The following is a 20,650-nucleotide window of genomic DNA, read 5'->3' on the forward strand; positions in this document are numbered from 1 at the left end:
TTTATTTCTGTTAGGTTGAGTGGGATGCAGTTTTCTGTGTTGACTCATGTTCCTCATGAATAAAATTGTGCACACGCAAATGTGAGATTTGTGTGATGCTCAGATTTTCCCAGTATATCAACTGCATTGGAATAAATGTGCATCTTTAACATAAGTGTTAGAACTGACCATAGAAGGAGGGCAAATGGGGACATGGGGCCTGGAATATGTGGTCCTGGTCCCAGAGCTGTCATTTCTAACCCCGGTAAGTGCCTTCTCTCCCTTGATCCTAGTTTTAAAAATCTTTCAATGCTGTTGAGAACAACTGACTTTGCTAAGTTGTTCCCAGGACTGGATACAGCAATGAAGATGAGAACATTTTACAAAATGTAATATGCTCTCCAAAGTCAAGACTTTTCTTATAGAACTAGGTCCGAGTTAGAACAGAAACTAGAGAAGAACACAGGGTGGGACGTTCACACACTTGGAGTCAGTCAGCTTTTTGTTGAGGAAACTATGCAAACCTTCCTTTTGAGTGGAAGTAAATGAAGTCCGTGTCACTGACGGGGAGGAGGAGGGTGTGGCTCGCTGACCTGCCTGTGGATTCCCGTTTAATGTCTCTCCTCAGACTCAGCCTGATGCCTGTGTTTGTGATCCTGGGGTAGCGATTTAGGTGTCAGGTTAAGAAAAGCCGAGGAGGAGAAACAGAAGATGCCATCTTGCTAAATGAAACAAGGAGAAATACAAATGTGAGGCCCAGTCAGTTTTGAAAACTAGTCTTACAGCTCTCTGCAGATGGCTTCTCAAAGCCAGCCCAGCCCAGCACGTCAATTGAAAGAGTATGTTGCTGCAGATATTGCAACCCAGGTTTCTGTGGCAATGTCTTTACTTACCGCTCTTCAGTACCCAGTGGCACCATATCAATAATACCCAACCATTCCCCATCTCTCCCTCCCCTTCATGCTCCCTGCTATAAAAGATGCAGTGTAAACTGTGAGAGAAAGCCAAACTTGCTTTGACAAGAAGTTAAATTTACACCCAGGAAAAGCTAATACAAAAATAAATAAATCCTGGCCAATCCATTTACCCTCTTGCTACTGTTAGCCATGTTTTATAATTTAGGTAAGAATGTTTTTCCAGATTTGGAAAGTAGATGTGGCTTATTGTCAAGCTTTGGTGGTTTAACTGAAACATATTCCTTTTGAAGAAAATATATTTTAATAAACAATGTTTGCCTCATCAGTCTTAGAATTTCCAAGAACTTTTTCTGTGTTATACAGGTATCGTTTGAAAAGGCATTAACAAATTTAAGAGAATGATTATCCACATGTAAAACCTCCGCTTATAGAGCTTGGGGCTTTTCAATATAGTGGGGAGTGAATCTATGTAAGATTCTTTACTTTAGAAGGAAACGTGCTGTTTCTCTGCAAAACTTCACATTGTTCAGTTGAATAACTGAAGATACACCATTTTTATTGCCTATTACTGGAATTAAAGCACAATCTTCCAAATTCTATAATATAGGTAACATTTCATGTTCCTATTAGTCCAGTGTGTCTATACAGAGAGTAATGTTGATTGTGTGTAATAATCAAGTAAAGCATTTATATTTTAATTTATTTTTATTATGATTAAATATATGTAAAAGTAAAATTTGCCACTTTATTTCCACAGTGCTTTGACATTCATTAGTACCTATCTCTTCCATTACCATGTGTTTCTTCCTTTTTGAAGCTGCTGAAAAGTGACAGAATATAGATTAGATTTTATTTTACTTTTTCCAATAGGAGTAACTGATTGTGGTAGTTAAAAATGGACCTTAGAAGAGTTAAAGACATAGAAATTGCAACCCTGACTTAGCAAAAGTCCAGCTCCATAACCATTAAGCAAATATTTCCAGTGCTAATATGCATTGGGCTCTATGCTAAATAAATATTTAGATGCACAGTAGACATAATCCTAACCTCAAGCAAGTGTTCATCTAGTTGGATAATTATAATTCATAATAATAGAAAAAATAAGTGAGGGCCAAGAGGCTGGTAAAGATAAGAGGTGCTGTTGAAACCCAGTGTTGGGAAAGAACAGTGAAGTGGTAAGTTCTAGAGGAGATGACTAAAGATGAGCCTGGAAGGAACCCTGGGTTTGAATAGAGACAGTACTTCGAGGGCTTATAAGTAGAAGGAAAACCATGGTTCAAGCTGCAGAGGTGGGGTCTATTCTCAGAGCACCTTCATTTCCAGATTATGACCTAATATTCTTCATGGTCCTCAGGGGAACCCTTTTCCACAAGTCAGAGCTGGAGAAAGTCTATCTTTGCTATTACTCCCTGTGAATATGTCCCATTCAATGGATCCTGTTTCATCCATGGTACAAAGTCATCATAGTGTGTAGTATATTTGGAGACTAAGGTCCCTGCTTCTCTTCCTTTAAGAATTTAGGGCATTGAGTAGTTTTTATCAAAGAATATGTATTCTTAAAAAAAAAAAAAAAAGAATATGTATTCTCTATGCAAAGTGCTTAAATTAATACCAACAGTAACTATAATAGCATGGCATACTAAAAAAACAAAAACAAAAAAAAACAGGGACAACAACAAAACAAAAACATTAGCATTGCCGGGAGCCGGTCCATCCTTGCTGTTTCAAGGGACCTGGCATATATGGCATACGGTTCTTAATATGTTTGCTCACCTTCTTGGCGCTGTGTTTTAACCAAGGTCACCTCTCCGAGAAAGGTTGAATCCCCAGGTAGGGATTTTCCCCTGAAGTTACGGAGGGAATAAAACCCCTCAACTAAGTTCCAGGCGGGTAATTAATCACTTTAACTATGAACAATCATGCTTAAGCTACATAATCTTTACTCCCTGGAATGGAGATAAGAAACGCCCTAACCTTTGTAATAGAGATTGATAGGATTGAATCAACTGGTATAAATACAGATGTAACAAGACAGAAAGAGACAGAACTCAGAACACAGAACTAAGGACACAGAACTCAGAAGACAGGACCAAGAGAGACAGAGCCTAGGCACAGAACCTACACAGAACGTTCTCTAGAGACAGAAGAACTTCGCTGGCGAGAGCATGCCGGAGGATCCTGGACAGGGACTGGCCTCGGAGCCTGGAGGCGGAGCCTGGAGAGAGAGCATGGCAGGGATCCTGGACTGAACCTGACTGCGGAGATTGGCAGGAGAGCCTGACTAGAACCTGGTGACTGAACCTGACTGGAGAACCTGAGCAGAACCTCTCTGGAGATCCAGACCAGAACTTGGCTGGAGATCCTGGCTAGGCTGCTGATCAACTGAACGCTGTCTCCGTGTCATTCCTTCTTCGCCGACTCCGTCCACACCTTTGGGAACCCCTGGACCCGCTGGGGTTGGACCCCGGCATCCATGGTTCAGTTGGTAATGTCAAGAGGATCTGATCTTGTGTGCTTTTTACCAGTTCCAGGAATGAATTTTTGTTGAAAACCTATTCTGGGCTATACAAGTCCTCTTTTAATTTTTGATGCCCATTTGCAAGCTGAGCTGCTTTCCTGGGATTATAAATACAGTGGGTAGTTTAGCCTCATTTTATCTGTGAAAACCTAATTGGACAAAATAAAAATATTCTTTAACCTGTTCTCATGAGCTCCATGGTGTAATCAACTTGGAATTCTTGTCAATTCTATAAACACAGTAATGTTCCCTTTAAAGCATAGACCAGAGAGTGAAGAAATGAAATGATTTTGGACAGGTATTAATGATCTCAGTCATTATCACTTGAATTATTATGCATTTGATGGGATTATTGGGTCATAGATCTTCATATCTGCACAGGAAGCCACCTGGTTCAGTGGAAATTATTTAAGCATTAGAGTCAGATCAGCCAGGACTGAAAACCTGTTATCCTCTGTTTTTTAATGACAAATTACTTAGATGTTTCTGATCCTTGGTTTCCTTGTCTATAATAAGATATTAATGATAGAACCTATTTCATGGGGTTGTAAGGAGTACGGAATTAATTAATGTATATATAGAATCCAAGTTAGCACTTAGTAACCGACAGCTATTACTAATTATTGTTCGTCATAATATTTAAGAAACACCTTCTTAAAAGTCATTTCCTTTGCGCCTTTTATAGCATGAGAAGCTGATACATGAATTGGAAGAGGAGAGACACTTACGTCTTCAGAGTGAGAAGCGGTTGCAGGAGGTAACACTGGAGTCTGAGCGCAGCCGGATTCAGATGCGCGGCCTGCAGCAGCAGTTCTCCAGGTATGGTTACAGCCTCAGCCTGAGCTTCTTGCTGCAAAGGGCACATGCCTCCCTGTACCAGGAACACTTCTGCTTGAATTTCTCCTGTGCTCGCTTCTGTTGCGTCTGATTGGCTAATTCCCCAACAGGTTTGACCTTGTCTTCTTGCCAAGCCATCCTATTGAATTTGGACCTTCATTTGCACCTGAAACTTCATTTGCACCTCACATAGTCTTGGCTTTATTGAGCCTGTTTCTTCCCTGATGGTTTTCCAAAGGATCTTATCGTACATTGTGGTAGTTTTGTGGCCTATTGGCATGTTGTGTGAAAGGCCAGCCAGGAGGATAAATTTCTCTGGTCATCATAATTCTATTTTAAGGTAGAGAGAGAGTGTGTGTGAATCTAATCATCTAGTAAGCTCTTACTCATGACTTACAGGGAACATTTAGGAGTAGTTAAAAAACAAAAATCAATGAGCTCCTTCCCTTTAAAAAGATATAACTTGAATTGGAAAGGAAGATTCTGAAAAAGTAGCTCTGCTTAGATTTAATTCCAGCACAGTCAGAATCATTTAGTAATGCCGGGGGTCTTGTTCCAGCATCAAGAAGGGTTCGGGAACCTGGAGAAGGCACTGTGCGTAAATTAAATAAGAGTTCAGAGACCAAACATAATTTTGAAAGGCATTATGGGGAGTCAGAGAAGACTTAGCTAAAGGAACTATGTTCTCCTTGTCTCAGGACCCCTTGCTTTTTATTAACACAATTTTGTCCTAAAGCAAGGTAGATTTACACATCAAAGGCCAGGGTTTGTATACAGAATCCATTGTCAGATTGGGGAATTGCCTACGGCTGTTCAGGTGTTTGGCCAGTAGGAGGCAATAACATGTAGATTAAGATGCCTTTAGCTGTCTGGCAGCAAGTGATCATTTAATGCATTCTTTTCAGGTTTGGGGAAATGCCCTCAGCCATCTCCAGATGATTCAGCCCTGCTGACATGCTGGAATTGGCTTCTGGCAATTTAGTCTTAAGTTATAGGGCAATTTAGTCTTCAGTTATGGTTAACATAGGGCTAGGTGAAGTTCAACTTGTTATTTAAAATCTATTCAGTTCCATGGGTAAAACATGAACTCCTGCAGTTACAGTCCTGGGACCAGATATGGGCACTCTGTGAGGGGCAGTGTACTTTCATTTCTATATTTCACTTCACCATTTGCAAAAGCAAGAAAATAATTTTTGAGATTCTCCTAGGCACAATCAAATTTGAGAAATTGCCCTTACATTTTCATGAGCAAACTCTGTGGATCTTATCTTTAATTTGCTACTGGTATTTGGACATGATCAGTCAACAATTTTCTACTGGTGAGCCACAAGAATTTTTAAAACATGCAATACCTGGCTATTTAGTCAGGGGCACTGACCTCTTTTCCCTTAGATGGTCAAATAAGAAAAAAATAAGAAAATGACAATAGCCAAGACAATAGTAGCTATTTACTGTGAATGAATCAAAATTATATCTATTTTTTTTTCAGATAGGCAAAAATATTTTTAGTGTGCTGTGGAATTTTAGTAATTAGTTTATGTGTGCCATGAGATGAAAAAGGTTGATCATCGCTTTGAATAGTGATGGATAAGAAGATAGCTTCTTCACTATGAGGCTTTTATAATAATTCTTAATTTTTAGATGTGTTGCAAAGAGAGAACATAGTTGAACTTTCAGGTAATTCCTCTTATTGTGGCTAATACCAGGCATGTGTGCAGCACTGGTTTAGAGGAACAGGGTAGGGAGGATGGATGACTCCTCTGTGTTCAGTCGTAATTTAATACCCTGTTCAACTCTTCAGGCCCATGATAATACACAGGTGCTGTAGAAATGCACCAGTCAATATTTTAACAAGTTCATGTCCCACGCCTCACAGGCTATTGTTTATACAACCTTGTGCTCCATTTTTTATTCCATTGATGGCGACACTCACTTAATAACTCCCAACTTAAACTAATAGATCTCCGCTCCACAGCGACTTCCAAACAAGCACTGCTTTGTAATACTTGCTATTTAAATGATAAAGGAAAGAAGGAGGCAGATCTTACTACCCTTGTTCTGTCTAATTAAGACGCCTCTGTATTCCAGCTATTGATTTCCAGGGCATGAGGCACATGGCACAGTAAATTCTGTTTAGATGATGCCAGGTCATCTGCTATAAATCAAAAGGCGATACATACAGATTTGAGTTCTGTATAGCCAAGTCTTCATCACAGGCTGAGAGAGAAGATAATTCTATGTAAATCAAACTGTGCTTAGTTTTACATACTGCCTATGGGAAGATTTTTTGTCCCCTCCCCCCATAATGTTTTCTTATGTAAAGCTTCATTGAAACTGAAAAGTTCAAGTCTAATTACAGCCAAACCACTAATGTAAATGAGCAAAAGATGGGGGAGAGGCGAGCATGTATAACAGAGAAGATTATTATAGAATAATTTAATAATTTAACTGGACCCTCTAAACCATTTTCTGGTAACCTTACACATTTTAAATTTTGATTTGTAAGATATTTCTCATTATGGTTATTTAAACAACCCTATTACTATAATTTAAGTCTTGTAAAGTTCTCGGTGTTACAGAACATGCCTATAGTGAATTACCCTCAGATTGTTAACCATCTAAATGCTCACATAAATAATTTCTATAATCAAAATTATTGTATTGAGTTAAAAACTTGTGGATTCCCAATTTTCTCCCTTCGTTATGGGTTGGGGTTTATTTTATACATGATGAGTTTATTTTATACATGATGATATCTGAATTTACTTTATACATGATGAAATTTGAGATATGGACTTTGAGATTTTTGACTTTTTTAGTATGGCTCATCGAATGAAGTTACTTTGAAAAATAATGCTAATATCTTAGCTTTTTCAAAGGATATGAAGTGGCTTATGATGTAAAAGATTGTTGTACAATCAGGTTGATAAAATAAAAACAGAAAATAAAGACCATGAAAGAGGAATGTGGCAAGGGATCACAATTATACAGCCAACATGTTCTCTGAGAATGAGCATTTAATTTAGCTCTAAGATTCCTGGCAGAAAAGATTAAAATGGAAAAGAAGAGGATTGTAATTCTTATTTCACAGACAGAGACTGCTACTCCTTAAAGAGTAATAAAATGCACCACGTATGCCCCTTTATGAATGGCATTGAAAGGCATAATCCTATATAAAAAAAAAGGTAATATGCAAATTGACCCTAACGGCAAAAACGACCAGTCGCTATGACACACACTTACCACCAGTCGCTATGACACACACTGACCACCAGGGGCCTCAATGCAGGAGCTGTCCCCTGGTGGTCACTGCACTTCCACAGGGGAACCACCACTCAGCCAGAAGCTGGCTCATGACTGGCCAGTGCAGCAGCGGTGGCGGGAGCCTCTCCCACCTACGTGGTAGCACTAAGGATGTCCGACTAACGGCAGGCAGCAGGCCTAAGCCGTTAGTTGGACATCCCCCAAGGGCTCCTGGGCTGCCCAGAGGGATGCCTGACTGCCAGCTTAGACCCAATCCCCTGGGAAGCAGGCCTAAGCTGTCAGTCAGACATCCCCCGAGGGGTCCCGGACTGTAAGAGGACACAGGCCAGGCTGAGGGACCCCCCCCCCCCCAGTGCACGAATTTTTGTGCACTGGGCCTCTAGTAGAGAATAATCCAAGATGGTGCAAATGAGGATTAATTCTTAGAAGTGGTCCTACTTCTGCTATCCACTTATATCTACAAAGTTAGGCATCTTCTGAATTTCACATGAGTTAGGAGTGCTGGGTTCATGCCTAAGTGATAACACAGGAAATAAGATGAACTCCAGGGCTCAAGGTGCCCAGGTCAAGCACTATACTGCAGGTTCATGAGAACATCCAAAAAGATACATGTTGTAATATCTTTTATGAACCTGGGACACAGAGACATGAGATGCTGAAGCCTGGGCTGAGTCGGGTGAGGTGTTTTCCTAGCATGTTTGATGGTATTGTAGCCATGGGAGTGTCTGAATGGTAGTTGAGATTCTCAGTCTCCAATTCAGGGATGAAGTGACATATTGGAGGGGAAGTGAATAATTGAGAAGCTGGGACAATTAGGTGTGCTTGGGAATTAGAGTTCAGCTGTGAATTTTAATGATCAGCAGTGGTCCAAAATTTGGAGGTGGGGGGGAAAGATGGGCCAGAGGTTACATAATCAGCTCTAAGGTCATAAATCAGAAATTGCCTGTACTGAGGGCAATGCAGGCAGCCATCGCAAACTTGATTCAAACCATTTACTCTCTTTAAGTCCTGAAAGAAAAAAATATACTTTACAAGTAAGCCTTCTCTGTAGATCAGTGGTTGTCAACCTTCCTAATGCCTCGACCCTTTAATACAGTTCCTCATGTTGCGGTGACCCCCAACCATAAAATTATTTTCATTGCTACTTCATAACTGTAATTTTGCTACTGTTATGAATCATAATTTAAATATCTGATATGCAGGATGTATTTAGGCGACTCCTGTGAAAGGGTCGTTCGACCCCCAAAGGGTTCGTGACCCACAGGTTGAGAACCGCTGCTGTAGATGAAGGAGTATTCCAATAAGTTGGTGCTTAGAGGCAGCTAGTGGAATCATTAGGACTGCCCCTCTTTGTGTTAATTTTTGTTGCTATAAATCAGAGATGCTTTCCAGATGTCGTACTGCTCCTTCAGCCCATTGTCTGTGTGGTGCACATGGCTGGGCATGTTTTATATGTGATTAGCTTTGTGACCCCCTATAATTCCACTGTCTCCACCCTCCCTTTAACTCTTTGTTTGAACCGATTGCCCAGCTAGCTAACGTCACTAGTGTGAACTGAGGCTGTGGCACTGAGCTCCCTCCTATGTAAAGGTAATGAGTGTTTGAACCCCCAGCCTCATTACTCTGCCTGGAGCGAAGGAAGTGTTTGTGTATCAGTTAGATTCACCTGGAGAAGCATCTTCAGGAAGGCTGTGTGTCACATTGAGGTGGAATAACATGGAATAACAGTGATTTTAAACAAAAAAGACTTGTGAGGAAATGAGCAAGTCTACAAGGTACTGATTTCATGCAAACCATGCATGATTTGTACATGTTTTAGAGTTGGTTCCTTTGGAAACAGTGTGTTATTAATATTGGAAGCTGCTGTTCTTATCAGACAATGAACCACTTTTACTGAGTGCATAATAGGATAGAATACAGTGTCTTCAAAGATGCCCAGCCCAGATAGAGAAGACTTATGTACATATATGAACAAATAAAATAACATCTGTAGATTAGATGTAAATGAAGGGAAATTTTTTCCAAATTCAGGACAGCCAGATTTCATATTTGTAGTGGGCATGTTATCGTGCAAAGGCATGATTCAAGCCAGATGAAATTGATAATTGTGTCATGATGCCGGCATTAATAATACACGTGTGTATCATGTGACAGCTCTATTTTGCAATGTGTTTGAAGCTTTACATTAGAATCAATCAACCTGGTAGATCCACCATCATGGAGACGTATTTTGTAAACTATTGACAGTTAGGGAAACACGTTACACCCAAAGCATCATCAGGAATCAATTAGCATTTCTCTGTAGCCGTGAAATGTTCTGTATGTATATTTAAGCCATGCGGCATATGTTTAAGTAAAGGAACAATTAAGCTGTCACCCATGATTGACTCGGATAGTTAAAAATCACCTGAATGGAGTCCAGGCTTTCACTCTCAACCTCCAGGATTTCTCTGCACCTGTTTTGACCTTCTCTCCCAGCACTGTTATCTGCTGCCTTGAAGCTATTTCTTTGCTCTGTAATGGGGCTTTCTCCTATCACAGTTGATTGCTATGCTTAACTGCTGCCCGCTGCATGCTGAACTTCAAGGAGACAGAAATGGAGATAGTTTTACTGCGTAAGTTGTTCACTGGTTGCTGTTTACATTATCAGCTCCCAGAGACTTTATGGAATCCCAGGGTTCATTTTCTGCTGCCCATTTGGAAGCCGTGGGCACCTGGCATAGAAGTGTGTGTTGAAGAGGATAATATGGCCCTTAAACGTCCTACTCACGTATTTTCTCCTGCCTCTGTATCTATCTGGTACATTAAAAGAACATTTTCTCTACATCATTAGAAGGAGTAAAACATAACCAGATAAGAAACGTTGTCAATTGGCCTTTGGACAGTCAGCGGCACGGAGCTTCTCTGCGCCTCTTCCACACTTGTTCCATCTCAGACCTTCTTCAATTTGAACCTCTCACAGGCTGGCTTCCCGAGTGCCTGTTCCTCCTGATGCATACAGAGGGCAATCTTCTCTTGATGAGCTGTTTCCACACTGTCAGCAGCATTTCCACCTGAGACGTCATGGAAATGGGGGTCTCTCAACGGCTCCTCTGAGTAGGTCTACGGGAAGTTTCCCATGGCAAAGCGACATCAGTTAGGTGATAGGTTTTCTTTAAATGACAAGGGTGAAAGGGAAGATTTAAAATGGGGTTTTTTGAAATGCCTGGTTAACCTAATATTGGTCATGCTTGGATGTGGGAAGCGTATATCTTATGATCTATTGTGGAAGCGCTCTCTGGAGCAAAGCAGGGGGAGGCGACACCTACAGTACAGAGAACAGAGAGAGAGAAAACCACTCTCAACGCCCTGAACAGCTATCCCTTCCGTGCGGAACGTGCCTTGATTTCTTTGTATTTCTGCTTCTGAGACATGATGACACTGCCATGATTTCTCCTTAAATTCAGCACAGAGCTATACACTGTTGAATAGACAATGAAAGTTATATTGTTTGTTAGTTAATTATCGCTGGTTGAGGAAACAATATGAACACAGAGTATACAGGTCCAATTTCATTCCAGACAGCACTTTCTTATTAAGTGGGTTTTCTAGGACATGAATAGCCTCTCTTCCAATTAGCTTAGTGACTTTGGTCAAGTAATTTCATGTTTTTCTGGATCTCTGTCTGCTCATTTGTAAAATGAGGAAGTAGACTTGCACTGCAGTTTTGCAATGCTTTTCATGCCTTTTGAAAGAGAGCATGTTAGAACTGAAATGCATGTCCTGGGTGAAATGATAATTGCACTGTTAAAACCAGGCCTCTTGAAGTTCTAACAACCAGGCTTCTGTGTTGAGGGCTCGCTGCCCACTTTGTCATCACGGTGGAGCTCGGTGGGACTGGACTTTCATTGGGTCTGTCTTGGTTATCTGACTCTGGAGAAGTCGAGATTAGAAAACTGCCAAGCCTGGATGAAATATTTCCGTTGAGGATGGTCAAAATTGAATACTGAGGAACTTGACTGGCAAAGGAAGCTAATATCCTCTTGGTAGACGTAACCATTATTGCTCTTGGCTCTGATGTTGTCTGTGTTAGGATTTATTTGAACTGGTTTGGGGAAGAACCTGAAGAAACAGAATTTTATAACAACCAGAATTGTTTTCACTTTTAACCAATTTTTTTCTGAAGAAATAGCCATCAGTAAAAACACCATTGACTTAGTCTTTCTGCTATACATTTTTTCAATCACCTATTATAATTCTGAATGTGTTACTATCCCCACCTCAACATTCTTTTTCTTTTAAGAAATAAATGCAAAATATAGAAGAATATGTTTCTTCTTAACTAGAGCCTAACTTTGTTGTTATTCTCTATAACAATAGCTTTTTTGGTAAGATTTACTGAAAATCCATTTCTTAGGTATACAGTTTGATTAGTTTTGACAAGCAGATACCATCATGTAATCAAGATGTAGCGTATTTCATGCCCCTGAAGAGTTCCCTTGTTTCTCTTTGTTGTCAGTTTCCTCTCCGCACCCCAAGCCTCTGGCAAAGACAGCTCTGATTTCTCTCCCTATAGTTTTTATTTTTTCTTTTTCCCCAAAAGTCTTATAAGTGAAGTTATAATGAATTTAACTTTTTTGTGTGTATTTTCACTTAGCTTTTTTCACTTAGCATGCCTTTTGAGATCCATCCTTGTGTTGCATGGGCCAGTATTTTTTAACTGAATAAGAAACTGTCAAAGAGTTTTGTAAGACAGGTGCACCATTTTTCTTTCCCACTAGTAATGTAATAGGAGTTCTAGTTGTTCCATGCTGATTAATGCTTCCTGAAAACCACAGATACAGAAAACGCACACAAAACAAATGTTTGGCTTAGTGGATTGTTCTAAGGTGAACACTTTGTGACCAACATCAAGTCAAGAAGAAAACTGTCAGCAGCTATTATCACCTCCTGATGCCTCCTCTCAACCTCACCTTCACAGGTTCTCAATGAATAACTATTTTCATGACTTTAGAGCAGTGACCTCCCTATGTTTTAGTTTTATAATTTAATGTGCGTCCTCTGACACTCTAAGTCTTGCCTGATTGTCATAAAACTGACTATATCTTTTAGGTTTTCTTGAATCAACAGGTACCCTCCATCACTTGCTGCTTCTTCAGATTTATCTATTGAAGAACCTAGAGCATTTGACCAAGAGATTTTTCTCAGTCTACATTTGTTGATTATTATTCTTAGGACAATTCAACATGTTCCTCTGTCCTCTATATTTTCCACAAATTGGCAGCTATTTCCATACATTGCTCTTAATAATGATTTAAATAAGGAGTTAAAGGTTGCTATTGTGTATCCAGGTGTCAGAGTACTTTTCTAATTCCCCCCATAACCCATGTAATACTACTATCAATAGGCAGTCAATATTTCTTTTTTGATTGAAGAGAGAAAAAATAAGGAAAAAAGAAAGGAAGGAAGGAAGGAAGGAAGGAAGGAAGGAAGGAAGGAAGGAAGGAAGGAAGGGAAAGAAAGAGCCAGTATTGTGCTATGACAGACTTAGGTCGTACATATGGAAGGATTTTAAAGATAGTGTGCTTATGATAGAAATTTGCTTCCAAGAGAGGTTGCAGAATGGCCATTTCTGGGGATCTTTAAAAATTTGATAATAGCCATCATTCTTAGCGATATAAACCAGGATGCCCTGGGAGGATGAAGACCCAATTTCCTATTCCTGGTCTTCTATGATAGAGTACTCAGCTATAAAAGATGAGTTGCCTGTTTCAGAATATTCTTTGCAGAATTCCTGTCTGCAGGGCACTAAATGGAATTTGGTGCATTGAAAGTTTACTTCCCTTAGGACAAAGTTTACTTTCAGAGAGTGTTTTATGACCCTCAGATAACATTTATACCATTTTCTACAGTGGAGTCTCAGCACTGAAGACTGTTGTTCAGATTACCTTTTTGGTCTATAAGCAGGGTATTTAATGAATGATATTTCTGCACAGTATATCTTTTGAGTGCTGATTATAAACACTTAGAACTGTTCTTTGGGATCCTTTGTTTAATTTGTAAAAAAAATTCAGTTAAGATGGTCCTTGTTATAAATCTCTACAACTGTTACTAACAAATAGCCTCAAGCGTTTAAGAATGTTTTCTCAGAATAAAGTAGGGAATCAATAATACTGAAGCTATAGGGTTTTGATAGAAGAAATGTGTTGCAGTTTTCATTAACTGTATTTCATAATTGTTTTCATATTTCTCTGGACCAAAGGTTTTCACCTGCTGTTGGTAGTAGCAGCAAGTGACAGGATGACCTTTCTCAAAATGCAAATACGAGTTTCTTTTTACAGGTAGTTCCTATAACAGTTTAAGCTGTTAGGCTTTATGATAAGCATTTTTATTAATATTAATGTTAGCATATCTACACAAATGATGTTTTGCAGTTCTTTTATTTTTCAGTTTCCAGTACCATTCCCTACATTATTTCATTCCATTCTCACTATAACCATATTCATGACAGGCAGGGCATATTATAATATCATAATTTAAATAAACACAATATTGAAACTTAAAAAATGAAACAACTTGTTCATGGTCACATAACTAGGTAGATCTGAAACATATTAAACCCAGGAGTTTTTTTCTTTCTTTTTTTTTGGTTAATCCTCACATGAGGATATTTTTCCATTGATTTTTAGAGAGAGTGGAAGGGAGGGGGAGAGATAGAGAGGGAGGAACATCGATGTGAGAGTGGCACATTGATTGGTTGTCTTCCATACACCCCGACCAGGGCTGGGCATCAAGCCTGCAACCAAGTTATGTGCCCTTCACTGGAATCCAACCTGGGACCCTTTAGTCTACGGACCCACTATCCACTGAGCCAAACCAGCTAGGAAGAATCCAGGAGTTCTGACTATTAGTCACCTATTTCTTCTATTAACTCATTTGTAGTTTATTATCCAAGATAGAAAATGAAGTTTTAAATGATATTGGATGCAACTGTATTTCATACACATTTCAGCCTTGATCATAATTCATATGTCCTGCCACTGATGGTGCTTTTTAAACTCTGTCACCATGACCTGACTGAGATCGTACCCAAGAGAAGATTAGGCCAGAGGAATAAATTAAATGACATCAAATTAAATGGAAAACATGGACTACTATTTTCTTATTTCAAAATGCATAAGGTGCAGTTGTTGTATCTTTAGTGTCTCTTCTGTAGGCTCTACTTTCTTGGTATATTTTTGTACTGCATTGTCAAACCAGCTGGGCTCATGATTAAGTTGGTGTTTGAAGACATTTAGACTGCCATCAAATTATGATTACATTTATTACGTGGACTGGATATTCATTGAATTTAGCTAAGGAGACCCAAATTTCCCCTTTGCAGTTGACTTGGACAATGTATAGTTAGCTAACAAAACTGAGTTCCATGTTCTTCTTTCTGCCTGATGCCTTTTATAACAGCCCACTTGCCTCACGTAGTTACCATACAGACTTTAATCACATAATTATATTTTTCTTCCTATTGTTTTTGGATCTTAATATGATATATCTCCTCTGGAATTGACTGTAAACTTGTTATGGTTGTAGACTGATGTATAGTAGGTGTTCATTAAATGTAACAAATGAATAAGGCAATATTTCCAATGAGCCATGTTGCTGTTTTAAGCCACCATTTATTGAGCCCTCACTGTGGATGGCATTTGGCCATCCTGGCGTATCAAAGTTACCTAAATAATTTTCAGATTTCTAATTAATTTTATTCAATTTAAATTTTTATTTAGATAGCATTGTTGCTTTAAGAATAAGATTTTGCAGGCACTATTGAGAACACAGTATGATAATTTTTTTAAAAATGGCAAAATTGGTTTGACTCTGCTAAGCAAGGTGGGGTGGGGTACAAAATAAGTCATGTTCCCTGTCCCTAAGGATCTAATGGAAAAGGTAGCATCACAATAAAAATAACAACAACAAAATAACCCAAAAGCAACAAAACTAACTAGACATAAGCAAATCTTTGCTGCAAGAAAGGGAGAAAAAAATGTCCTAAGAAAAACTCTGCAAGCAAGTGAGGGATTTAGCCCTAGCTGGTTCTTGCTCAGTGGTTAGAGCATAATCCCCACACTGAAGAGTCACAGGTTAGCTTCCTGGTCTAGGGCAAGTACATGGGTGTAGGTTTGATCTCAGGCACCTGTCAGTGCAAATGTGGGAGGCAACGAATTGAGGTGTCTCTCTCACATCGATGTTTTTCTCTCTCTCCTCTCCTCTCCTCCCTCCCTTCTACTCGCTCTAAAAATCAATGGATAAAAAGATCCTAGGGTGAGGATTAACAACAACACAAAAAGTAAAAGAAAGGGATTCACTTGTGATGAACATTGAAGTGATATGTAGCTGAGGATTTAATAATAACTGACAGCCCTAACCCGTTTGGCTCAGTAGATAGAGCGTCGGCCTAAGGACTGAAGGGTCCCAGGTGGGATTCCGGTCAAGGGCATGTACCTTGGTTGTGGGCACATCCCAGTGTGTGTGTGGGGGGGGGGGTGCAGGAGGCAGCTGATCAATGTTTCTCTCTCATCGATGTTTCTAACTCTCTATCCCCTCTCCATTCCTCTCTGTAAAAAATCAATAAAATATATTTTAAAAAAAATAAAAAGAACTGACAGAAGAACTTTTTAGGTTAAGAGAACAGAAAACAAAGACAGGCCTAACGGTGTGTTTCTGGAGCCCTATTCCTGTATGGTCCTTATCCGAGCACACCAGCCACTGGAATCAGGCCTTTGCCATGCCCTTGCATCCTGGATAGTGAAAGGAGGCCCGACCTGCCTTTGCAGTGTTATCCTATGAATATCTCAGTCACACAAGTCAGTCTAACTTTGAAAACTCCTTTGCTGAAGCCCAGCAGTCACCTTTGATGTCAGAAACACGTAAGAATTGATTTCTATTCCCCGAGCAATTCACATTATTGTCAGGAGAGTCTCCGGTGAAGTAGTAATACATTTACTATCCTTCCAATATGCATGACACACATAAACGCTTACAAGTCTATTGCCTTTTCTGAAACAATCACCGAAGCTCACGCTATGTCTTCAGGAAGTACCCCACGGGTCTTTGTAATAGATTTGAATGGCTTCAAGATTCTGCCGACCCAGACTTCCCCAGCCGTCTGTCCAGAGTAACGAATTGAGTAGCAGCAGCGAGCTTGTGGTTACTGCACCTGAGGCCCAGCTGTGGAAAGGCCACGGCCTTGGAGGTTACGATGACAGTAGCATCCATCATGTAATAAAACTTGGGGAGGCGAAGGCCGAAGTCCAAATGCACTAGGAGACAACTCTTAGATGTGAACAGAAGCAAAGCTGCACACTTGAAACTTCTACAGTGACCCTTTAGACATAAGGTATATGAGATGCATACTTATGTCTAATTCATTTCTTTTTCTTAACATTTTTGTAAGAGGAACTTACCATGTGTCGGGCACTATTCTAGGTACAGGGAGATCACAGTGAAGCAAAACCATGGAGGGACCATAGTACTACACGTAATGTAATTCTTATAACAACATTCTATGGAAGATGTTCATATTATCTGCCTTTTACAGATGAGGAAACAGAGGCTCATATGGGTTAAATAGCTTCCCCATCATGTATTTGGAAAGATAAAGTAAAACTTTAAAAGTTAACTACAGATAGAAAGAGAGAGTAGAGTTTGAGGCAATAATAGAAGCCAGTTTTCTCTGAATACATATTTTTGAGGATTTGACCTTAGAAATATGTGAATGTATTATATATATAACATCTTATTTAAAATTACTAAAATTGGAAGCACAATAAAACAATTACATCTACTTGCAATCAGGATCCAAATTTAGTTGATGACAAAACTGCACAGAGAAATATTTGAAATACTTCAAGACATAGAATTTTTTACAGTCATAGTAGGATATTTTTTTTAATATATTTTATTGATTTTTTACAGAGAGGAAGGGAGAGAGATAGAGAGTTAGAAACATCGATGAGAGAGAAACATCAATCAGCTGCCTCCTGCACATCTCCCACTGGAGATGTGCCCGCAACCCAGGTACATGCCCTTGACCGGAATCGAACCCGGGACCCTTCAGTCCACAAGCCGACGCTCTATCCACTGAGCCAAACCCGTTTCGGCTATAGTAGGATATATTAAGGACAAAAAGAAATGCACATTATGTTTTACACCTAAAACTAATACAATGTTATATGATAAGTAAATAAATAAAAATGGAAAATAATTCAATTATCTGAAGAAAACACAAAAAAGTAATTGTTTCCAGTAATCCTATTTTTGGAGCTAGTGTTGGTATCGTTACTGTGAAACTCATTAAAAGGACTCAGGATCCAATTGAAAAAGGCTTCTACCAGTCAAAAATGTCTCAATTTGTGCATCAATGAGAATAGTAACAGAGGTAACAAGATCAACAGTATACTCCATGCAAACTTCTTGCCCTGGGTCAGTTCTAATAGAAATCAGACAATCAGCTCCAGGACAGCGTGCTCCAATATGGTGACCTTGGGCCCAATTTGGTGGCATCTGGACATTTATAGGAGGAAATTATGGGGTAGTTCCAACAATAATTTTATATTAAACCAGTGGCTGCTACCCATCTGTGTACACAAAGGCTTGGGAGGGACTCCAGTACGTCTGTCTGTATCTTACTGCAGATGGCATTGCTGTCACTGTGGATGGTGATTTCAGCTGAAAGTTAGCATCAGAAATAGAGCTACTAATTACTGTTAATCTATTCCGTCAACAGATGTTTATGGATGTTTTATAGTGTACCAGGCACTGTTACATGATCTCTGTGTGTGTGTACTTATTTACTCCTTGCAGTTAACCAATAAAATGAATAGGACCTTATCTATTGAAAGACGAGTAAACTGAGGCTCAGTGAGCAAAGGACATAAAACCGTAAGGACTTCCATATTTGACACACACTTCCAAAGTTTTATTCTCTTTCTATATGTTGCTCTGCCCTTGATTTCTCATTTTCTTTTATGGAGAATTTTGCTCTTCTGAATCCCAGCCAGAATTCTGCTTTGGGACCCTCTCATATACTCCTCTCATCCACCTGGAAATCTTAGTATCTAATGTTGAGGGTTTCTGCCACTCATCCTCTGCTATGTCCCTCTTTCCTTAGAATTAAAATATTATGTGATTTTCTACTAGCTTTCCTTTTACTCGGTGGTAACTATTTTGTGTTTTTCACATAAGCATCCTGTTGACCAAATGGTCATTACAGTACAATGTGAATGAGGCTCTTGAGTGAAATTGGAACTGATTACAATGAAGAAGAAACTGTTCCACTTACATTGCCCTTCCTTCACCAGAGTTACCAGGGCTGAATCTGCTTGGGGTCATGCCAGTGTAATGGGAACAGTTCTGTTTCCATGGAAATCATGGCAGAGAGGTATGAGGGGCATGGTCCCTGAGCAGGTTCCATGTGGCTGTCATGAAGGCTCTGGTCACACTGATTGGATGGAAATGAGCTGATTTTCCCCCAGGGTGATTCGTATGCAGACTCTACCACCCCAATGAGGTGGATCTTATACTTCTTGTGTGTCCACTGGGTCTGGGAATATAGTTGTTATGTAGTAGGTATTTGCTAGTTGATAAGTTGTATGCACAGTGGCAGTGAGTGAGTAGGTGTGATTATAGCCCAGGTCTCAGGGACACCTGGCTCTGTAGGACCACATGGACAGGTGACTCTACAGTGGCAACCTGCTATTCAAGTGCCCTTGTCTGCAGCATTAATTCTGAGTTCACTTTTACTTAAATTGCTCAGAGTGAGAATGTGTGGGGCAGGCTTCTCTCTCTCACTTAGTGCGTGTTGTGGATTGCATTATGGCGCACCCCCCAATTCATTTGTTGATGCTCTAACCCCCAGCATGCCTATATTTAGCCTCAGGGTCTTTAAGGAGATAATTAAGGTTAAATGAGGTTGTAAGGGTGAGGCCCTAATCCCATAGGACTGGTCCCCTATTAACTAGAGGAAAAGACACCGTGTGAGCACAGAATAAAGGCCGAGTGCCCACTCTGGGAGAAGGTGGCCGTATACAAACCAGTGAGAGAGTCCTCACCACAAACTGACCCTGATTACCCCGCATCTTGGGCTTGGAGCCTCCAGAACTATGATAAAATAAATTCTTTTTGAGCCACCCAGTCTGTGTTATTAGGTTATGGTGGCTGTGGCAGGTGACTACAGTGTGTGAGTTAGGAAGGCAGAGTTATCAGCTGCCTTCATGTATGTGGCATAATTCCTTGGGTTCACAAGTGACAAATCCCTTGGATTATGTGTAATTTCCAGCATGACACTTCACTTCCTTTCCTGTTCAAGAAAACACAGCAGGAAACACATGAGTAGGATTATTTTAAAAAAAGATACTTACCTTTGTCTCAGCCTAACAGATAGACGTACTAGGTTGTTAAAGTGCCAAAATAGTTCCCTCCTAGTTGATAAAAATTTAGCTTTTCTGAGCCTCCGCCCCCCTCAGTGCCCTCTGCACTAACATCTCTTCTCTGGTCCTGGGACACCCCACCATCCAGCACCCAGGATAGCGGAAGCTCCTCGGCCAGTGTCCTTTCTGGTTGGTCAGCACCCAGACCCTGCTAATTACTCTCACTAGCTTTAAAAATCCACCCATCTGCCTTGTTTTGTTTCACATGACATTCTCAGAATCAATCCATGTTGTTGCAAATGGCAACATCTCATCCTTTCTGGTGGCTGGGTAGTATTCCATTGCACATATGTAGCAAATTTAATAAAATAAAATAAAATAATAAAATAAAATAAAATAAAATAAAATAAAATAATAAAATAAAATAAAATAAATAAAATAAAATAAAATAAAATAAAATAAAATAAAAATTAGCCTGAATTAGTGTTGTTGTTTTTTTTAAGTAAATCATATGCAAACTTCAGTACTTTATTAGTAAAAAATAACTAAAGGCACTTTGCACCTGGTTGTGAGTCACAATGATGCTGGTGAGAACTGTTGCCCACAAAAGGCAGTGAAGTCTGTGAATGAGATCTTATAGGCATGTAAGAGCCTGGCTCAAGCACTTCTGCATGGCAGGGGGCGCTGAGAGGTGGTAGTGAATGCCAATCACTGCAAGGCTGCCGACCATGAGC

At 39.8% G+C, this 20,650-nt stretch overlaps 1 protein-coding gene across 10 annotated transcripts in view; it reads left to right on the top strand.

The window, feature by feature from the left end:
• NCKAP5 (NCK associated protein 5) overlaps positions 1 to 20,650 on the top strand; it is a 941,160-nt gene that overhangs the window by 486,882 nt on the left and 433,628 nt on the right. For all 10 annotated transcript variants that reach the window (XM_059704629.1, XM_059704625.1, XM_059704622.1 and 7 more), the window contains one exon: positions 4,100 to 4,233. In XM_059704629.1, the coding sequence (XP_059560612.1) occupies positions 4,100 to 4,233 (134 nt within the window). The remainder of the gene's footprint in view (positions 1 to 4,099; positions 4,234 to 20,650) is intronic.

This window comes from Myotis daubentonii, chromosome 7 (genome assembly GCF_963259705.1).
Source record: "Myotis daubentonii chromosome 7, mMyoDau2.1, whole genome shotgun sequence".
Taxonomy (NCBI): Eukaryota; Metazoa; Chordata; class Mammalia; order Chiroptera; family Vespertilionidae; genus Myotis; species Myotis daubentonii.